The sequence below is a fragment of the Lampetra fluviatilis genome, chromosome 12 (genome assembly GCF_964198595.1).
Source record: "Lampetra fluviatilis chromosome 12, kcLamFluv1.1, whole genome shotgun sequence".
NCBI lineage: Eukaryota > Metazoa > Chordata > Hyperoartia > Petromyzontiformes > Petromyzontidae > Lampetra > Lampetra fluviatilis.
This window is the reverse complement of record NC_136286.1, coordinates 13,244,424-13,264,591: the sequence shown is the minus strand read 5'-3', so window position 1 is coordinate 13,264,591 and position 20,168 is coordinate 13,244,424. Positions and strand designations below refer to the sequence as shown.

Genomic DNA, 20,168 nt, shown 5'->3' with positions numbered 1-20,168 from the left:
CTTTCATGGTCTTGAGTCATTGATTTTCATTCCATGTTCCTATGGCTGGGACCAATCACTTTTAACTTTCCACAGAGCCAGCCACACAGCCTTGCCTCGTGGTGTTTGTTCTGATGCCAGTGTGTTAAACCTGCCAAAAAATGAAATCTCAACTCTGTCATTGGGAGCCCTGCATTAATTAATGGGAATGTACAGATATATACGAAACTTTTCTAGACACGAGAGTTATTCAACGAGAGCCTGAGCAGTCAACTAAAAATGTCTTATTTTGCATGATTGCCTCTGTGTGGTCTATGTTGTGTCTCGACCAGTGTGGAGTTGATTAAAGATTACTCATTGAGAAGTACATGCATTTTTCTGGAAGAGTACAACCCGCTCCACTCTGATTCGTGAAACGAGTCGGCATGCTTTTGTGTCTCGAGTTCTCCATTCAGTGTGTAGCTGCTATATATTTAATTTAATTCATGTTATTAGGCCACATTTCAGGTGGGAACACGAAGCAACACAGGCTGTGCGTAATTTACAGATTAAAATGGAATTGAATTAAGATCCCGTGGTGTTGGCGAATGCTCAACGGCAATTACAAATGGCCTTGCTGCAAAGTAAGCCTGTGTTCATGATCGTGCACTTGAAGCATGCTAAACGATCCACGGCGAGCATCATGCAGAGTTTAGCCCCCATTAATCCGAAGCAAATGAAGATGTTGGGTATGGGGCTAACGGCTCGTAATTACATGAAGCCGCAGTTCCCAACCTGTCGTAAGCATACCCCTGGAGCTACATGTGGCATCTCTTGGGGGTAAGTGAGACAAATTATGTGATTGGCAGTGGTCTACGTATGGCCACTTGCAATTTGAAAGCTGTGTGCTCATATGCCAAATGGAATTTGGTGAACGTGTACACATGTGCTCTGCTTGCACTCTCTTTTTCGTTTTCCCATGTATTCTGCATTCATTTACAGATGAACTGAATATATTATTCTAAATCTCGTTAGCATTTCACAGCGAGCGAATATCAGCTTTCTCTCGTAGTGTCATCGTAGTGTAACCATAATGATGACTTCTGATTAGCACGGTTGGCTACGTACGCTGTGAAAGGAGTTCAACATACACATATACATTGCTTAAATGGTAGAATACATGTGATTTTAATTGTTTTTAAAATATAAACATTCATTTTGAAATATGTAGTTCATTTTCTTAGTTTTTTTTCGGTAAAGTCACGTAGGTAAAAACATTAAAATTAATAAAAATAAAATAAAAATCACGACGTTTCGGAGGCAACACAAGCTTCCGTCTTCAGGTGGAACCGTCACAGCCACGACAGCTGTATCAAGTACATTTTTGATTTTTATTTTATTTTACTTTTATTAATTTTAATGTTTTTACCTACGTGACTTTACCGAAAAAACCTAAGAATATGAATCCTTGCAGTCACGAAAGCTTCAAATCTAGAATGTAGTTCATTGTACATTGATTTAGTGTTTCGTAAATGTTTTACGTTTTAATTACATACTCTTTGGTTCTTTCGGTAAAGTCACGTAGGTAGAAAAATAAAATAATATATCACGACGTTTCGATCACAACACAAGCGGTTGTCCTCAGGCGGAAAAAATAATCCAGCAGTGGAACTGCTGCGATCGAAACGTCGTGATTTATTATTTTTTAATTTCATTTTTTTACCTACGTGACTTTACCAAAAGAACCAAAGAGTATGGATTCCTGCAGTCAGGAAAGCTTCAAATCAAGTTTTAATTACAGGTAAATGTAATTTTTCTTTTTCGTAATTAAATATAAAAGCTGTATGTTGGCAAGCACAGACAATTGACAGGTACATGACAATAAAAAAAGGTTGGGATCCACCACTGACAAAGAGAATCTAGCCCTTTGTCCTTGGTAGTAATCATAATTGATGAACACATAACAGAGAATGGTTTAACACATAGGCTTTCGCGACCAATATTTTTCATAATAAAAAGTGTCACGTTGTCTTTTGTCAACGTGACACTTTTTTGCTGATTGGCCGTGTCGGGTGGTGGAGGGTTACGACACATTTATAAATAACGCGATCTAACCCAAAAACGTTTATTATGAGTAACAGAGAATGGCTTGCCGACGACATAAGAGATTGGTGCCGGAAAGATGTGGCACTACTTGAGCACACCGACAGGACCAAGGAAAGTGGCAACAAACGACGACACGTGCAGTGGTCACGTACGGGCTATCTTGTCCCATTGATCGTGATGACGACTGATGGCAATAATAATTGTTGACGTGCATGCACACTCTCCAGGTGCTGAGTGTGGTGCGCTCCAACTACGACACGCTCACGCTGAAGCTGCAAGACAACCTGGACCACTACGAGCGCTACTCAGAGCAGCCCAAGGAGGCAGCCTTCTTCACACAGCTGGTGAGCCAACGCGGCGCCGGTTTTTCCACACTCGCGCCAGGGGGGGAGGGGGCAGTGCAATCTTCCAACAGCAGCAAACAAAATCAGCTTAAATGTCAAAACTCCCAAAAAATAGTCAAATGTGATTTCAGGATCAAATGAGTATTGAGGCAATGCTCATCTCCCGTTGGTAGGAATTCCACGGGCAAGTATATCCACAGGACAACTACTGTAGGCTTCCCCACAAAGTGGTACCTATTTTATCGATCCCAGAGGCATGATGGGCTGAGTCAACCCCCAACCAGGACTTTAACTTGGAATGTTTTGGTTGTGTGCCGCTCGCTCTACTTCTCAGCCACCTGGCCGGATGGCTCAGCCAACACCAGGCATGTTAAGATGCATCAGTTCATTGATTACATTTAAATATTATGCTTACAATGCCTGCATAGAATCGTGTGAGAATCGGTTCTGTAAAATATACACAAATACCTTGTATGTTACATTGAGGCTAACTTGAGACGGAAAGGGGATAAACGATAACCTAAATAATTTCGTAAAAAGGAGACAATTCATACAATTGCTGGAGGCTGAATAATTGCATGCCTCGTCAGAACCGTGTCATATCCAACACATTGTCAACACAGAGCCACCTTTCAGCAAAGTGTCAGCAACACTGCACGGTACCGTATACCAACACAAATACACTGTCAACAATCGTGTCATCTACGAATGCAGTTCCACTTCTGACAGCACCAACAGAATTATGTTTAAAAAAAATTGTCTAGGTGCAGTGATACCATCTCCACCACCGTACCATTGTATTCTTGATAAACTGTGAACACAGCACTATCTTTCAACACATTGCTAAAAGTAACAAGTCCCCAAACAATTCAATTGCATCAGTTATTCACCCGAATGTAATTTTTTGTCGTAAAATATTTTGCTCGTGCTGTGCGATTAAATCAACAAGACCCGTGATGCATGCGGCAGAAAAATGTTGTGCCAATGAAGGAGATAAAAATTATTGTGAGGTCGATGTGTCCATGTCACATGTGGGATGGGCTCAGGTTTGTGGGTGGGCCCGATGCGGATGTCATTGGTTACGGCCTCAGGCAGAGTTGAATAATATTTGTGATTCTGCAGTATAGGGCAGAAAAATATAAACCATCAAGCTCCTCTTGATTATTTTTGACAAATCATCATGATACATATTTATATTATTTAAGAAATGCGACTTTAGGTAAAAACAGCATCACATCCTGATACTTCTTCGTCTGCTGTGTCTTTGCACGATGTTTTCCATGAAGTGTACTCGTGAAGGAACATCTGCTGCGTGTGCCCGAATCCCGTGAAGTGTGCAGTTGCGTTGTGTGCACATCCTTCAAATTGTGCAAGTCTTTGTGGCCTAATTCAATGTTAAACAGAATGGGAGTTAAATATTTAGTCCGTGTTTGCAATGAGTCCAACACTAAAGCACATTAACAATTAGGGTGAAAGGTATGAATGCTGCACAGCCAAAGATACCGTATTTCCAAAAGGACATGGAACAAGTCCGCTTAAAAACATGGTAAATGTTTTAATTTCACCAAGTTAATATGTCGTGGTATGCTTTCCATTGATTTTTAAATGTATAAAACTGTCTTTAAAAAAATACTACATCCGGGCTGACTACATGGCTTCAGCATGTTATCTACTGAAATAATAAATAATGTCTGCCAATACATGTGATAATTACCAATTTGGATCGTATTAAAGTTAAACTGTAGCTCTTACAATATTTTAACCTGAATTATTTAAGTACAGGAAAACCTTTCAGAGCGGAGGGGTTATGTTAATGGGAAACCCCGTGTTGGGCGAAATTGCATTCGACTAGTGCTGAACCTTTATGGGAAAAATAGGGTTGCGTTCCTGGGTTCGAAATGATCACCCTCTCTCTCTCTCTTAAACTAATTCTACAAGATTTCCCCCCTTTGTTATTGTACTTCGGGATGCTGAGTCACTCTCCATGTCTTGTGTGTGTGTACTATGGTTCTTTTGGTATAGTCATGTAGATAAAAAATAAAAATAAAGTGAATTTAAATATTAATGATAAAAATAAAATAAAAATTATACGAATTAATGTAGACTGTAGCCTGGTTCTTAATCGGAGTGAGTGTACTGGCAGTCTATAATGTAGACTGTAGTAATGGTTATTAAGCTGGGTAAGTGTACTGGCAGTCTATAATGTCGACTGTAGCCTGGTTCTTAACCTCGGTGAGCGTACTGGCAGTCTATAATGTAGACTTAGCCTGGTTTTTAAGCTTGGTGAGCGTACTGTAATTCTATAATGTAGACTGTAGCAATGGTTATTAAACTGAGTGAGCATACTGGCAGTCTGTAATGTAGACTTATTATTGGTTCTTTTAGTAATAAAAAAAAATAAAATAAAAAATAAAGATAAACACACAAACAACGTTTCGATCACAACACAAGGAGGAAAGAGGGAGATGGTCACCTAAGGCCACCGTTTATAAAGGTTTAAAAAATGGGCGTGGCACAAGAGCAAAAGCGCCTGCGGTGCAACGAAGTGGGCGGGGCATAAGTGCCTTGGGGCAAGACAACAATAAAACGACACAAATTAAGCCATGACTTGACCTGTGCTCCCCCGACAAGAAAACACAAATCAAGTCACGACCCAAAGTGGTTGATGACATCTTTCCAATGATTGCTGAGTTTATAACCATCCTCTCGGTTGAAATTGTGTCTGTGTGTACTCTTTATTTAATATTTCACCTCAACACAAACCCCCCCCCCCCATCTCTATTCCTCTCCCCGCACCACGACACTCAACTCGCGCCCAACGCTCGCCCCCTAACGCCGTCACGTGAACGTTGACGATTCGCCACCTAGGCGTCCGTACGACTCACGCCCTCCACGACTGGACAGCGAGATGCACGCGGCAATGCGTGTCAACATGTGCGCTGTGCGTTAGCGTGTTGAGTAATACAGGTTTTGAGGGTTAGATCGCGTAAATATAAATGTGTTTAGGTTTTCCCCTTTTTTCTGGCAACAAAACAGGTGTTAAGATGTTAATACACCAAACTGAAACCTTTTACAATGAATCATGTCTGCATTAACCACAGATACTTGTGGTCAGAATGCAAACAAAAACATACTCTGGTGTATTAACATCTTAATACCTGTTTTGTTGCCAGAAAAAAGGGGAAAACCTATTCTCATATTTTGGTACTGGCAAAAGAGATCCCATGATATAAATGTGTTGTTAAACCTGCCACCACCTGACACAGCCAATTACTCTTTGGTTCTTTCGGTAAAGTCACGTAGAAAATAAAATAATAATAGAATACGACGTTTCGGTTGCAACACAAGCAACCATCATCAGGTAAGAATGAATGATAAAACACAGACACGTGAACAGCATAGGCAGACACATTCAGAGAGAGACACACACAAAGACACGCCAAGCGAGACACACACCAAGACAGCCAATTACTTAGGTTTGTAAATGTTGTGGATTTGCTCCCCAACACACCAGTGTGCTGTACTAGTAACGAATTGCATGTGCTGTGTACGTGACAGACCTTACTAATTGGCTGTCGGGTGGTGGCGGGTTTAACGACACATTTACGCGATCTAACCCAAAAAAACCTGTAATGGATGGGTATAGCCGAAACACGCGCTCAATAAAACCGAATTTGGTGAAGTTTTCCCGCGTTTAAATACTGAATTTGCATAGAGATGAGCGCTACACATCAGATTAAATTTCATCTTATATGATTTCCCTTGCGCAAGATTATGATTAAGGCGCTACGTTTCACAGACGGGTATAGTTTGTCAGGAGTCTGCCAAGTTGCTGCGTGGTATTACTCAATCAATTTATTTCCGAGCAAATTATTTTCTATTTGCAAAAAAATGGGTCTGTCGTGCCGGCACACGTGCGGAATCTTTTTCGAATATCCTTTGACGTCCATTGTAAAACAGCTGGCATTTCTCTTATGAATCACACTACGCACGCAGTATTATCCAGGGTGGCTCATGGGCTCAAACTGTAAACCTTTGCCACTAACGGGATAACGTGCAATCGCTCGGCCATGTCAATGCCCTGGTTTAGAGTTTTGTAAGTTTTTTTTTTTAAACATCTAGGAGAGGAAGCTAGACTTATTCTTATCATTTATAACACTTAGCGAAAATAATGAAATGAAAGGTCTTCACTTGAAATAAAATGTCAACTCGTGTAGCTTGCGTGTTTTTTGGCTGCAAATTGGAATATGCTTGTCCAGTCCTGTGGAATAAATTGGGTCAGGTTCTAATGGGCAAGTTTTGGGTAATATGATTATAAGGAAAATAAAAGAGTCATTGATGCAAGGCTGGATAATTGCTTGCGTTTTCCCCTTTTTTCACGATATTTTACCGCCACAGTTTTTCACGACGTTTAATAATTTATTTCTGTAACGTTTATTTAACACTTCAGATTCATTAATTAAACCTTGGAATTGGCAGTGGTGGACTTTGAAAGCATGTGCTGTCACATGGAGTGATTGTGGATCTATTTACACCTCCCTTAACAATACAGCAGCAAGGTGAGCCTTCGGGCGACCTGATATGTGTATGAGCAAAACTGCTCCACAAGTTTCGATTTAAAGCTTTCGTGACTGCAGGGATTCATCTTCTTGGTTCTTTCGGTAAAGTCACGTAATGTTCTACGTGACTTTACCGAAAGAACCAAGAAGATGCTCCACAAGTATTCATGACACACTCTCAAGTATTGCTCCCGACAAAAAAAAAAATGATGACATGTATTCTTATATTCATTTACAAAATACATTTGTTGTCAAGGGGGGTGATGTTGCTGTGTGCTTCTTATAATTAAGTATTTAATGAGTAATTGACCATACTTGGCAAATTTGAACCATGTCACCTGCCCACATGGCCTACTTTATTTGATTGTTCAAGGATCTTTAACTTCTGCTGTGAAGGAGAAGGCGTTGATGTGTGGTTTAATCCGTCTGCAGCATTCACCGGTGTGACCGCTGGGGCTGAAACCTGCGAACATTTGCAAAACTAGTGGCAAATGCGTTACCGCACAGACAACTTAGCCCATTATCTCTCACCGGGGACAAATAAAATGATAAATGCTTTGTGGGTTGTCCTCTGAAAGGGCTGGTCCCCACTGTGGCACTGTAGAATATTTTACCACCTCAGCTCCGGCAATGGATACGAACACCTGCTCTGTTGTTCGTCTGAGCTAAATAACATCAATATTTTAGTGTGTGTGTTTTGTCATTCTAGGTATATGATCATACATCTATTGTGGCTGGCATTAAAATGAAAGATGTAGCATCTCTCCAAATCACACTGCTACCCATTAGAGCATTAACTGTCTGGCATTTATTGTAAAATGGATGTGCAAAGTCTTGCAAAATCAATTGCAAAAGTGGAGCCATTGTGTATGTGATTGTTATGTCGACAAATACAAAAAATACCCACAATTAGTTTGTTTTACTTAATAGTTACAATCTTTGCATGTGCACTATAATTTAGGTTAATTCATTCATAATAACGTTTTAAAAACAATTGCCAAGCGTATGAGGAAGGAATCTGGCTGTTTAAAGAAATCATCATTCCAAGCTGACTTATTAAAGTATGAGCCACGGCCGCCTGCCCGAGCAGCGCTTGGTCGAAATCCACAGTGGTGCTGTCATGTCGGTGCTGTCATGTCGGTGCTGTCATGTCGGTGCTGTCATGTCGGTGCTGTCATGTCGGTGCTCTGCCAGTGCTGTATGATCGCTCAGACTCCTCGCCGGTGTGATTCACTGGCCTGTAAGAGCCCGAGGCCCGAACTCGCAGCACTGAGAGCTGCGTGTGGGCGATGGGACATCCACCCAGACAGACCCTGGTGACATCATCCATCACACTCACACACCTACATCATTCCGATGGCGTATGAATGTGAAACCGCTGAATCGCTGCGATTTTTTTTTTTTACAATAGTTTAACATGTGCAATTAAACGCACCTTGGGTAGCGTACAGAGTGATTTATTTTCGCCAAATGGCAAAGCACTTTGGGTTGTACAGGTTGGAAGGTTTATAGGGCCTTAACTTGCTGTCCGTTTGCAAGAGGATATTTTCGCTTGCATAAAAATTGTGATGACTTGCATCCATGCCCTGGTTTAATTACAATGCATTATGGCCCACGTGATGGGATTTCACATATTAGACGAGATTAAATTTGTATTCTATTTATGCTAAAATGTTACTATGACTTATATGGAAGACAGTTATTTCTAGGGTTAATCGCTTTTATTTACATGGAGAAATAAATGCTGTCTTAGCATATATTTAACAAATTACTGTAAAACATGCATTTGACTTCATTCTATAAATAAGCTTTTTCTGGAATTTTGAGTGTTTTTGGTTGCTCGGACACAATGAATTGGGGACGACATCAGTCCTTGCCATTTTAAAGGTAGTTAATCATTCATTCCTAATATTTATTTTAAATTATGCGACGCTAAAACTCTAAAATAACATGATTTAAAAATTTATCAAAACATCTTTCTTAAGCCATCACTCAGAATTTTTGCATGCAAAAGTCAGCCCTGCCAATGTTTCCACGTGCAGTGCTGGCTCTCTGTAAAAAGCATGCAGACAGAAAATTGTGTCGCACCACCAATTTGTGGAATTCTCACGGTTCACCGTGCTATTAATCGATGCAGTGCTTCACGCTGCCGTATTTTTATTTAGATTAAAGAGTTTGAATGTTTTTTCCCACCCTATTAATGTTTCTGTATCTTAACAGTTATAGGCTTGCATTTGAAGGCAGTAAGTAGTGCATGAGTAGTGTTTACCGTTCAACTCTTCGAGGAGGTGAATAAGTGTGAATTGCGCTGTCAATTCTCTGTGAAGTACATCTGCCTCTGCTTTATTTTCATTGTGCATGCTTGGATTATTTAGGCCTAAGTTTGGAAGTAGTCTCCATATAAAATATGTAATACCTTTCCACGCGATTTTTAAAACATTATTTATCATTGCTACGGTTAAAGTAATTTCCTTCATTAGAAGCCTGGCTTATTTTACATGTGCAGAAATTGTTCCCTGGTGGCAAAGCTTCAGGCCGTATAAACAGAAGTTATGTATGTTGCAACATATTTAACGTGCATAATGAAGAACCAGGCTACTTTGCCGTGTTTGCAATGAAGAATTTACAATTGGCAAGACTCGTAGTTTTGTAATCTTCCAGCGTGCATTGTTGAGCGTGCAGCGAGTGCTTGTAGTAATGTTTCTATTGGCTTCATATACTCAGATTTCACTTTTCCTTGCTGGATTTTACATCGATATCATTTTTAACGATCTGGCTCCAGTGCTTGCTGTGTCTCGGGGGAGGGAAGGGGGGTGGGGGGTAGCTTGTGTGCTCATGTACCCTATCACAAACATGTAGTGACCCTTGTGTGTTGGTGATTGCCAGGGGTCTTAAGGCAGCTGGATAGCCCCTCGATTAGCACGGGTTGTCACCACCCTGTCTCTTTGCTATGGAGTTGACGGTGTGATTTAATTGCTGCAGTCGCTCCGTGCTCCGTAGCACGGAGAGTAAACGGCGGCACCCTGGGACGCGATTTTTGACAGTGGGGACACCCTTGTATGTCCCATCGGTATTGAGGCCCAAATCCCACATTTGTAAATTCACGATATGTAAAGTAAATAATGTACAGCCAATTGGCAATAAAATGTGAAAATTACTCACAAATATATTGTAAAATGCAAATCAATGCCCTTAATTCTATCATTACCCACATGACTCATTCAAAGAATGATGAAATATTTGTGGACTTCAAAAAAGTACATGAAAAACTCTATTTGAATTCTTCAAATATCGACTTCATTAACATGTCAATTAGTATTTTTGCTATTTCAACAACGCAATGTGAAAATCTCAAATGTTTTATATTTCGCTGGTGAGATTTCAGTTGTTTTACATGATTTGAAAACTGAATTTAAGAAATTAGTCTTGCAATTGTACAAGGCAGAGCAGAGCGTAATTGCTATTGCACTGCACTATGATCTTGCATCCTGGCCATGATGCACAATTGGTACGTGGTCATGCCTTGTTGGTCCTTCAGGTTGGCCTAGATTAAAATGACTGCTGGGTAAAATGTGTCAGCATCCTCACTGGGCAGACAAATATAGTCCAGAGTGTGTGATGTTGGCTCTACCTGAAGGTGTAGTACTGTACCAGTTTAATGTAGATTCTTGCTGACAGTTCAGCACCCTATAAAGACACTTAAAAAATCGCACTTTATCTTGTGTATAAGCATGCATGAGCCTGTGTGTGGAAAGCAGTGGCTGGTGCACTGCTCTGAATCCAGTGACCAGTATTTTGAGTCGCAGCCTCAGATAACAAAAGTATCAAGCGATGCAAGAACCTGTCCGAGGCCCACCATAGGTTGACTCGGCCTGAAACGAGTACCCTGGTAGAGTGTATCTAAATATCAGCACTCGAGAACGCAAAGGCGAAGTGTTGGCCACTCCTCGCTCTCGTGCACTTGGCGTAACTTCATCGGTTATCGCTAAAAGCGCTTTTGCCGCAACACTCTGTGAGGTTATACGGGGGACGTGTGTTGATCTGTGTGCACCCAACGTGAAATACTCACCCGCGCGCGTGTGCGCGTGTTGCCCCAGGTGCGATCCATCAGCACGGACGTGCGCAAGAACCTGTCCCTCTACACCCTCAGCCAAGAGATTCTCCTCAAGGAGTTTGCAACCATTTCCTGAGCCTCCCCCTCCTACTCACGTGGTTCAATACAATGCCGGGTACACCTTTTTTTAGGACAACCGCGATATCAAGATTGCTTTGCACAACGAAGCTTTGTGTAGCATTAATACTTAATTGACATTTCTCTCTTTCTTCCCGATTTTTTTGACATTTAACATCCTCTAAAAAGTATGTTTCTCTACTGAACAGCATAACATTCATGGAAGTTGACAGCTTTTCCAGTGCTTGGAATATGGAAATACAAATTAATGGTGATAGTTTAGGGAAAATAGCTTGAAGTTTCACTGCTATCACATGTAATTGTGTGTAATGCGAATGCCGTTCCATTAACCAGACGAATGCGTTGGTTAACAATGTCAGCGTCGATACACTGACAATTACCCCTCCTTATCAACGAAATCCCTCCTAGAGGAAACATGAACTATGATGGGATGAAATTGTCCACACGATGTCTTAACCTGCATTGCATGCATGAGAATGTGTTATCCAAACGTGCTACGAAACAATTAAAATTCGCGAAAAAATTTCCACGTTTCAACATTGAAAGTGTGTGTCCGAGGCCGTCACGTCCAGGAACATGAATTTTTAAAGTGACAGGAATTTTCTGCGAAGCATTCACCGTCGATGTGCGTCATTGGTTTAAACCGACAACCTCCCCGCCAGCCTCTAATCCCTGTGTCTCCTCCGTGGCGGCATTACAGACTCTGCAGCACCTCACGTGGCTGTCGTGCAGTGGTTGGAGGCTTACAGCGAATGCGCTGCACTGACACCAGTGTAACTGACGGTGGCCCTTCATAATGGGGAAAAGAGCGAATCCATTCCCTTTATCATCAATATTGTCAGCTATGTGTACCAAAGATTGCTATTTGGTAGATGAATCGAACATGCTGACGTTTTCAATTCCAAATAGATGTTGTTCCTCCCGTAAATGACGACTTATTTTGATGGCGAAGTGCAGCACCGCCACTCTTTGTTGTGTAGTTCTCGTTCTCGATGACCGAGTGGAAAGGAATTGACGAGGCTGGCATTGAGGCATAAGTGCATTTTTATGGCCACGATCCTGTGAGCCGTATAAATACACGGAGCTCTTCTTGGCCATGAAAGCCCTTTGAATCGTTCAAGTTGGAGAAGGGGACAATATCGTGACCAGGCGACGGAGGGCCATGTTCTTGCAAAATTAAGAGTGTGTTCAAAAGGTCACACATCACGATATGAACAGGATTCTGTATGATCGGCAACATTTTGTTGTGTCGTAGTGATATATTTGCATTATTCTGGAATAATAAAAGGCTGCCCACCAGCTTAGGGAAGAATTCCTTTGTCTATACAATCCCTACTAAGTCACATGCACTCGAAGTACATTTAAGAGGATCTGGTACACATAGTGTATCACCCGCAGTCTTCTTCTGCAAGGGTTAAAAGCCAAGATAATGATCCTCAGTTTACCGTTGTGCACGTAGAGGATATGCATGATCAAGCTCTTGCAATTCTGACACGAAGCTATGAACCATATAGCACAGTGGGCTCAGCTTGACTTACACAAAAATACGTAAGAAGTACACAGCCGTTTGTGCAAATGCAAGAATCACATCAGCATTTCCTGTAGAAATGCATTGTGATTCTCCTGTTTGTCTTCGAGCACCAAATAAAATGTGAGCAAATATGACCAACTGGCAGCAGCAGCAGCAGTGATAGACATCTTTATACCGTGATCATCATTGTTAGAACTCATCAGCACGACAGTATCGTCACCAATGTTCACTGCTGCAAAGTCTGCCTCTGGGAATCATGCATGTGGGGTGCCCACACAATCGGTTATGATGGGTTTTCTCGTAATTTACAGATTTCATTACTGTTAAGTTTTATTTTGTGGCCTTTTGATTCAAGGCATTGTTTGAGTGTTCAAATGTAATTATAAGGCCTGCACATCTCTGTAAAGCAATAGCTAGCATTGAAATAAGCTGACAAATATATAGAATATACATTTGAGTTCATTGTTTCCTCCTAGGATTAAGCTGTACAAATGTATATGTGTGCGCTTTTTCAGACTCTTGTAGAAATAGGGGTGTTAAAATGATATGTAGAAGTATGTGCTAGAATAGTGTTGGCAATTTGGTTTTATGTTGATGTTTCTTCAAAAATGGTATTTTCTCTGAATGAAAAGGAACTTCTTGATACATTTCCACCAAGGGGTTCGTTGTTCAGGGTATGGTGACATGCCACATGCACCCTGATCCAACCTGGCTTGAAGAAACGACCCCATTGTTTGTTCTTTATATAATTTAGTCTATATATGACTTTCACATGGTGGACACAACTTATTTTAAGGTTTTGGCGGATCTGTATATATATGTTCAATCTGTAATCATTGTCAGCTGTTATCTCTCTACTGCTGGATCAAGGCCCTCCCAAACGCCATCATCTCTCGTGGTCTTGCGATTGCAACGATTCATCAAGCACCTGAACAAGAGCTGATTGCATCGCTCCATTTTTGCAATGGATGTCCCTTCAGGTGTTTGCCTTTGCCGACGAATAAATAAGCAATCATGTCTATTGGCCATCATCCCTCTCCAGAAATGCCTTCATCCAACAGTGGAGAGACCTTGGCTCACGATGAAGATGACAGTACGACGTTTCAGTTTGCATTTCTGTGTAATCTTTACCGATGAACCATTTTTCCACAATTTACGAATAAATCGGCATGCCTGCTACGTCATGGGCCACTCAGCACAATGTTGTCTGAGCACTATGCTTGATTGTTTACTGGATGATATTCGCTGATATGTCACCTTGCCTGCCGATCCACAATCTTGGTAATGCTGATCCCATTGTCCGTTCTGCCTGCTGCTTCTATCTGCAAACCTATCAGACGCTGTCCTCCCACATCTGTCTCCCCAACTCCCGTTTTCGCTTAGAGGAGTTGGTACTTCTTTTGTGGCACGTACCAATAATTTTCTTGTTCCGGATTTTGCAGACAGCTGCAGTGACGAACAGCTGCCATCATTTTTCTATTTTGGAATGTTTGCTTTGGGGTCCTTGTGTGCTCCGTCTGCTCGCATCACCGCACTCTCCTCCCCTCCAAGGAGTTTCTATGATTTATGTGAGAATGTCATCTAGTCCAGGACAGGGAGAACAAAATGTGAGGTTAGCCATGTATTGGCATTTGTTGTCGGCATGAAAAAGAAATCCGTGGCCTCTTCATTGTTTGTGGATTTCTGAAGTGTCCTAATTTTTAAAAAATATTTATGGATTTTCACAATCATGTAATCTCCGTTTTTGTAAATAATGAAATTTCGTTTTCCCGGTATTTAATTCCCACTCCTTGCAATGTGATGACTTAACTTCAGTCAGGGTTGCAAATTCGATTCGCTATTTTTTTCACGCACAATTGCGGTGAAAGCCAGCGGCCTCCTGTCAATGCAGGGTTAACCAGACATTATGTAAACTTTATAAAATGAAAAAAATGTATCTGTTTACACGCACGATGCAATGCTTTCATTGAGACGTAATAAAGATGAATACATTAATTGATGCGACTTCACACCCCTACAATTAAGACAATAATGAACGCCTCTCAAGCCCTATATAGTATTTTTTTATGCTCGTCAGTGATGAGAGTCAGTTTCTTTGCATTCCCACTTCCTGAATACTCTCGACACTGACAGCACAACTCAATGATCTCCAGCTCAAAGGACAATAGATGATTTTTGATGTCTCTCAACTCCCAATCTTTCAATGTTTCAGTATGTCCTCACATACCTCCACGTAGTGCGCTGAAAACAGTTGGCATTAAAGTGTACGATTCCTATAACTGCCCCCTTAAAAGCGAGATCCAATCATATTGGGTGGTTGTGTAGAAGTAAAAAAATGAAAATAATCGTCAGCCATGAGCTGTCCACTGCTGGATGAATGCCTCCCCAAGTCGTCATCCGTCACTTGTGTCGTGATGCAACAACTTATCCAGCTCCTTACATCACCTGATTGCATCACTCTGTCACCGCAGAGAGTAAAATACTGGTCTTATTTAAATCTGATAATGTGGTGACCTTTATTTCTGTATCGGCGTGAGGCCATGTAGAGTGTAGTTGACAAGACACCCTCGAAGGGTGACCTGTTTGTATAAAAAAATAGGCAAAAACTCCCTTTGTCAAGATTTTAATTATTCATAATGGTAGATTTTTTTCTTTCTTGCTAAATGGAGACTTTTATCTTGCATTAGAAAGTGGATAAATTCGGTCCTTGTAGAGCAGCGGTCCCCAACCTTTTTGGCACCAGGGACTGGTTTCGAGGAAGACAATTTTTTTCACGGACCGGGGGGGGGGGTCATCATTGGGTCTTTCCCCCTTTTCAAAGAAGCTCTCCAGCGACGTTTGTTTTTTTATTCATTGTGGCTACTCGGGGTTAGGGCTTGTGGGCTCACCACAACCGTGACTGAGTCAAGTGCGCAGTGCGGGAAAGAGGCACGGATGGAAGTGGTCAATAATAACACAATGGGGGCGGGCCACGCGCCGACTCACCGCTCTCACCTCCTGCTGCTGTGCGGCCCGGTTCCTAACAGGCCACGGACCGGGGGGTTGGGGACCCCTGTACATGTAGAGGATTCCTGGTGTGTTGCGGTGTGCTTACCCAACCGAGCTTCATTACCAGTTGGCTCGTACCATCGGAGTCGACGGACAGAGCGAGCAAGTGCTGTGCAGTCCATTCTGGCACTGCTGGTGCCGGGCTCTGGCAATGTTCCAGTTTCACAGCCAAACCGCTCGCGTGCGCATTGCTCCTCACGTCATCGCTTCTCTTTGTCTGACTCCCCTTGTCAAGTCTTGCTCAAGTCGAACGATTCACGTTAAGCATCCCAGACTTGCCCACGTCGTTAATCGTGGGCTGAGGGTGCAGTGGAGTGTCACCACGGTGGCGAGATGTTAACTACCTCGCCCGGTATACAGGAGGTATATAGCACGCGTTGAGAGTATTTGGCCGCTGCTATAAATGTGTCCGCATGTAAAGCCACTTCGTTGAGCTGTATAGATCAGTGGGCCTTACCCGGTGAAATAAATTGTAGGTGTCCAGTTATTCACGTGGATTGTGGATTTTTCATTTGTGTCGTCAAGGGTGCGGAGGCACATTGTGAGCACTTCTCCCTCTTATTCCGTTTTTTTATTGACAAGAGTTGCACCATTGACAGTTCTGTGGTCATTCACAAGTGAACATTTTTTTTAAATTTACGAATTTTTGATCGATGTGCAGTGGTGCGATGTTGATTTTTTATTAACTCTGATGTGCAGCTTGTGTTATTTGCCACACCCATGAATTCCCACATGCATCTACTGATTACAGGTCTACAATGAATTAGCACATACTCGCCGTGTGTTTCACAAATCGTGCGGTCTGGCAGATACTGCACGGTGCAATATGACTGATAAAACGTGGGATGGATAACAGCTGGGAGTATGAAAAAATAAGAATAAGTTTTACCCTTTTTGGCAACCTATAATTTTTTCATACTTTGATACTGGCAAAAAGGTCCCATTTTGTCGCTGGTAGTAGCTCTCGAGATCCATGAGAATGCATACAATAGTACTCATTTTAGATGTCTTTATACACGGTGGCATGAACAAAGCTGCATAATGCAGGTCTGCTTTTGGTTATACCAACAGTGTCACAACGATTCAACAGTGAATTTACAGATTAATCTTCTGCAGACTTGAGTTTGAGTCCGAGTAGGCTGCCAATGTTAATCCACTTTTCTTGAAGGATATTTCAGTATGGCACTTCTCCAAATAAATAGATCACTATTTACAATGATTAAAGTCTATTATTGGGTTGTTCGGAGTCGATGACCATGATAGAAAATTTATTATTTAGGTCACGTCAACTTGACCTCTGCCATTCTTGTGGACGCCCACCAGCAGCAGTTTAATCTTTGCAGATATTGCTGTCTGGATAATTGTATTAACAGGGGTTGGAAATACCCGTTCAGTGGCAAACGTCGTGCAAGCACGTATTGATTGGCTCCTTGTGAAAACGCGATTAGATCTGTGCTTGTGATTGGTGGCAGGCCAGCCGCATGAGCCGTGGTGCACCCCGACGCAGCCCGAGTAGAGACGGTGGTGTAACGCAGTCAAGCAAGTGACTCTCTTCGTTTAACTTGGGTGATTCTTGTATCCGCAGATTCTGTGACCCACATCGGTGGCTGCTATCATCGATACTTTCCATTGTCTGCACCTTGCCGAACCAAGCAACGAGATACTGTTGCTGTTGCAGTTTATAGAGAGAGCGTATTGTACAACAGCAAAATAATTAAAGGTTCAATGGAATGAATGAACCGCGTTTCGCTCTGTGTGCTAGACGAATACAAATATTCGCTTGAACAACGTAATGCATGCAAAATGCGCGAGAGTTTGAAAGTTACATGTGTGTACATTCACTAAATGTGATTTACGCACGTGCACTTATATTCACAATGCTGCTCAATTCCATGTTACCGAGTGCCGGGAGCTCATTGTAAATGCAGCAGCACGTGCACCAACGGGCAATTGAGACGGCAATATGCGTGCGTAGTGGGACGCTTTTGCATTCGCTCTGTTCGGAGCGGTGGTGTTGTAATCCAGATGTTGTCACCAGCCCGAGTTTCAGTCCCAATAATTCTACAGCACCGAGCGGTCCCCGTTTGTGACTCCTGAATGAAAATTACCACTTGGCCCAAATGATGTCAAAACGAGAGGTTTTGTTTTAGCTGTTGACATGCACCAGCAGGAGCTGCCTGCAACACGTCTTCATTGTGGTCTCACAGGATTCGATCAGCTAAACTTGCATCTCATTGCTGCTGCGCGGTTCCAGCGATTAGATATCTGTGATTACATTTGCAAGGGTTGCCATTAAAAACAATTTATGGTTGCAAATACAACCGCCCTGCAAACTTTTGCAACCGTAACTGCAGTGCAACGAAATATATTTAACGTTCAGCGAATACATTTATTATACACAGGCCTGTGCGTTTATATGATGCGAACAGAATCACTTTCATCCTTATCTGGTGTGAAAAGTGTTTTTCCTTAAACGAATGTAGACGTAGTCCGTTCTTTCATGTGCGGCATGCACAGGTAACGATGCAGATATCCATGTATCGCATGCAGAGTAACGTCAGGCCGAAAATCATCATAAATCGGTGATGATGGGGACGTATGCTGCCACTGCCTTGGATTAAAATTCAGTAGAATGCTTCGGAAAGCCCCTTTTGGCATGAGGCAAAAAAAACACATTCGTATGTGGTGATCAGTGTTTTAACTTTGTAGGCTATTCGCGAGACTTTTATCCTGATCCGCTTTGGTTTGATCCCCAGCCCCTGCACAACACGGATATGCCTCAAGAGTAATGGCCCCGTGCGGTGCTGCTGCTGCTGCTGTTCTTGATGTGCTGCATTCAATGTCTGTGGGTGAAGCCAGGAAGAGGACACCAGAAACAGAGTGGAACAATTAACAATCCAACCCTTCACTCGCCCAGTACATGGGGTAATGAGAAAACAGCTGTGATAAACTTAAAGGTAAAAAGAAACCCACAAGATAAATGTGTTCGGTGAATGAGTCGTGCGATTTGTCTGGTTGCCGTGCTAGGGTCTCGTTTGCTGTGCGGGGAGTGTGGGGAGCGGTCGTGTTGTGGTCATCGCTCTGCGCGACGAACCCAGTGACCCGAGTTCGAATCTCGCCCACAGCCAACGTCAGTGACGATTATCTTAACCGGTCCTGGGCCTCCCCTAGATCGACTCGGCCTCAAATGAGTACCTGGTGCCGGTGTGTAACATCGCCACTGTGATGGAGGCCACCCACCCCCAAGTGTACCGTCCCGGTCTTCATAGGTGCTCGCTAACAGCACTTGCCCCAACAGTTTGTTGAGGCTATTCGGGGGAATCTTTTGTCTTTTGCTTACAGTGACTGCACTCCCGATTCCAGTCACCCAGGTTCACATCCAGCCGCTGCCTGGTGAGGACTCCCCGCGTGTCAAGTCGGCCAGAACGTCCAAGTGTACCCAGCTTAGGAACGAGTGAATGAATTGCAGTACCGCGCGGATAACTCCGTGCGAGCAGGCTGCTGATGCATGTCCCAGGTGTGACAACTGCCGCTGCTGCTGCTGCTGCAGCCTACGCAGTGGTGCAAAGTAATTGTAATGCATGTTAGACTGCACAGCCTGTACATTGCCAAGAGAACTCCACATTGTTGTCGTGTTCAATGCGTGTGCCCATTATGTTTGAGAAACGGCCGTCTGTAGTTTATTAAACGGCGGCTTTGAGCGGCGTGCCCTTGTGGCTGTTGATTTAACCTTTTTTAATTAGTTCGTTAGGATTATTATTTCATACGGTGACTTACGTTTTAGCGTAGTTCTCTTTTCAAATTGTTATTTGTGTTTGAAATAAAATGGGGCTCGGTCCACTGTGAAAGCACTTTGCGTTGTTTCAATGGGAGCGTTCTCGTGCGGAGTTGCGGCATATCGACAGACACGTGGCGAATGACAACGCCCTGCTGTACATGAAGTCATTCTTGCTATCCTCAGAGCATCGGTTTCAAATCCAACATCAACGACAAAGATCCCCCGTGTAGCGTTAACATCCTGTTGGGGCAAGTGCTGTTAGCGAGTAGCACCTATGAAGGCCGGCACGGCACACGAGCGGGTGGGTGGCCAGCACCACGCCCGACCGCCTTTGTCTCCCCAGTGGCGATGTTTACACACCGCTCCAGGTACTCATTTGAGGCTGACTCGACCTAGGGGAGGCCCAGGACCGGTTCAGATAATCGTCGCTGGTGTTGGCCAATAGTGGGAATCTAACTCGGGTCGCCAGGTTCGTAGCGCAGCGCGCTAACCGCTCCACCACCGCTCCCCCTGCATTGGTTTCGAATGCAACACCACCACCGCAGACACTGGCATTGTCAAAGTGAACTGTGCATGCGGTCGCTCTGAGCTAACACACATGGGGATGCATGTGGATTGTAGTTTGTGGTTTTTTGTTTTGGTGACATTTCTT

At 42.8% G+C, this 20,168-nt stretch overlaps 1 protein-coding gene across 1 annotated transcript in view; it reads left to right on the top strand.

The window, feature by feature from the left end:
* Positions 1–11,949, top strand: part of ARMH3 (armadillo like helical domain containing 3) — an 89,168-nt gene extending 77,219 nt beyond the window's left edge. Inside the window, exons 26-27 of the mRNA XM_078861681.1 lie at positions 2,292–2,408; positions 11,065–11,949. Coding sequence (XP_078717807.1) covers positions 2,292–2,408; positions 11,065–11,157 — 210 coding nt within the window. The 3' untranslated portion in view covers positions 11,158–11,949. The remainder of the gene's footprint in view (positions 1–2,291; positions 2,409–11,064) is intronic.
* Positions 11,950–20,168: the final 8,219 nt, after the last annotated feature.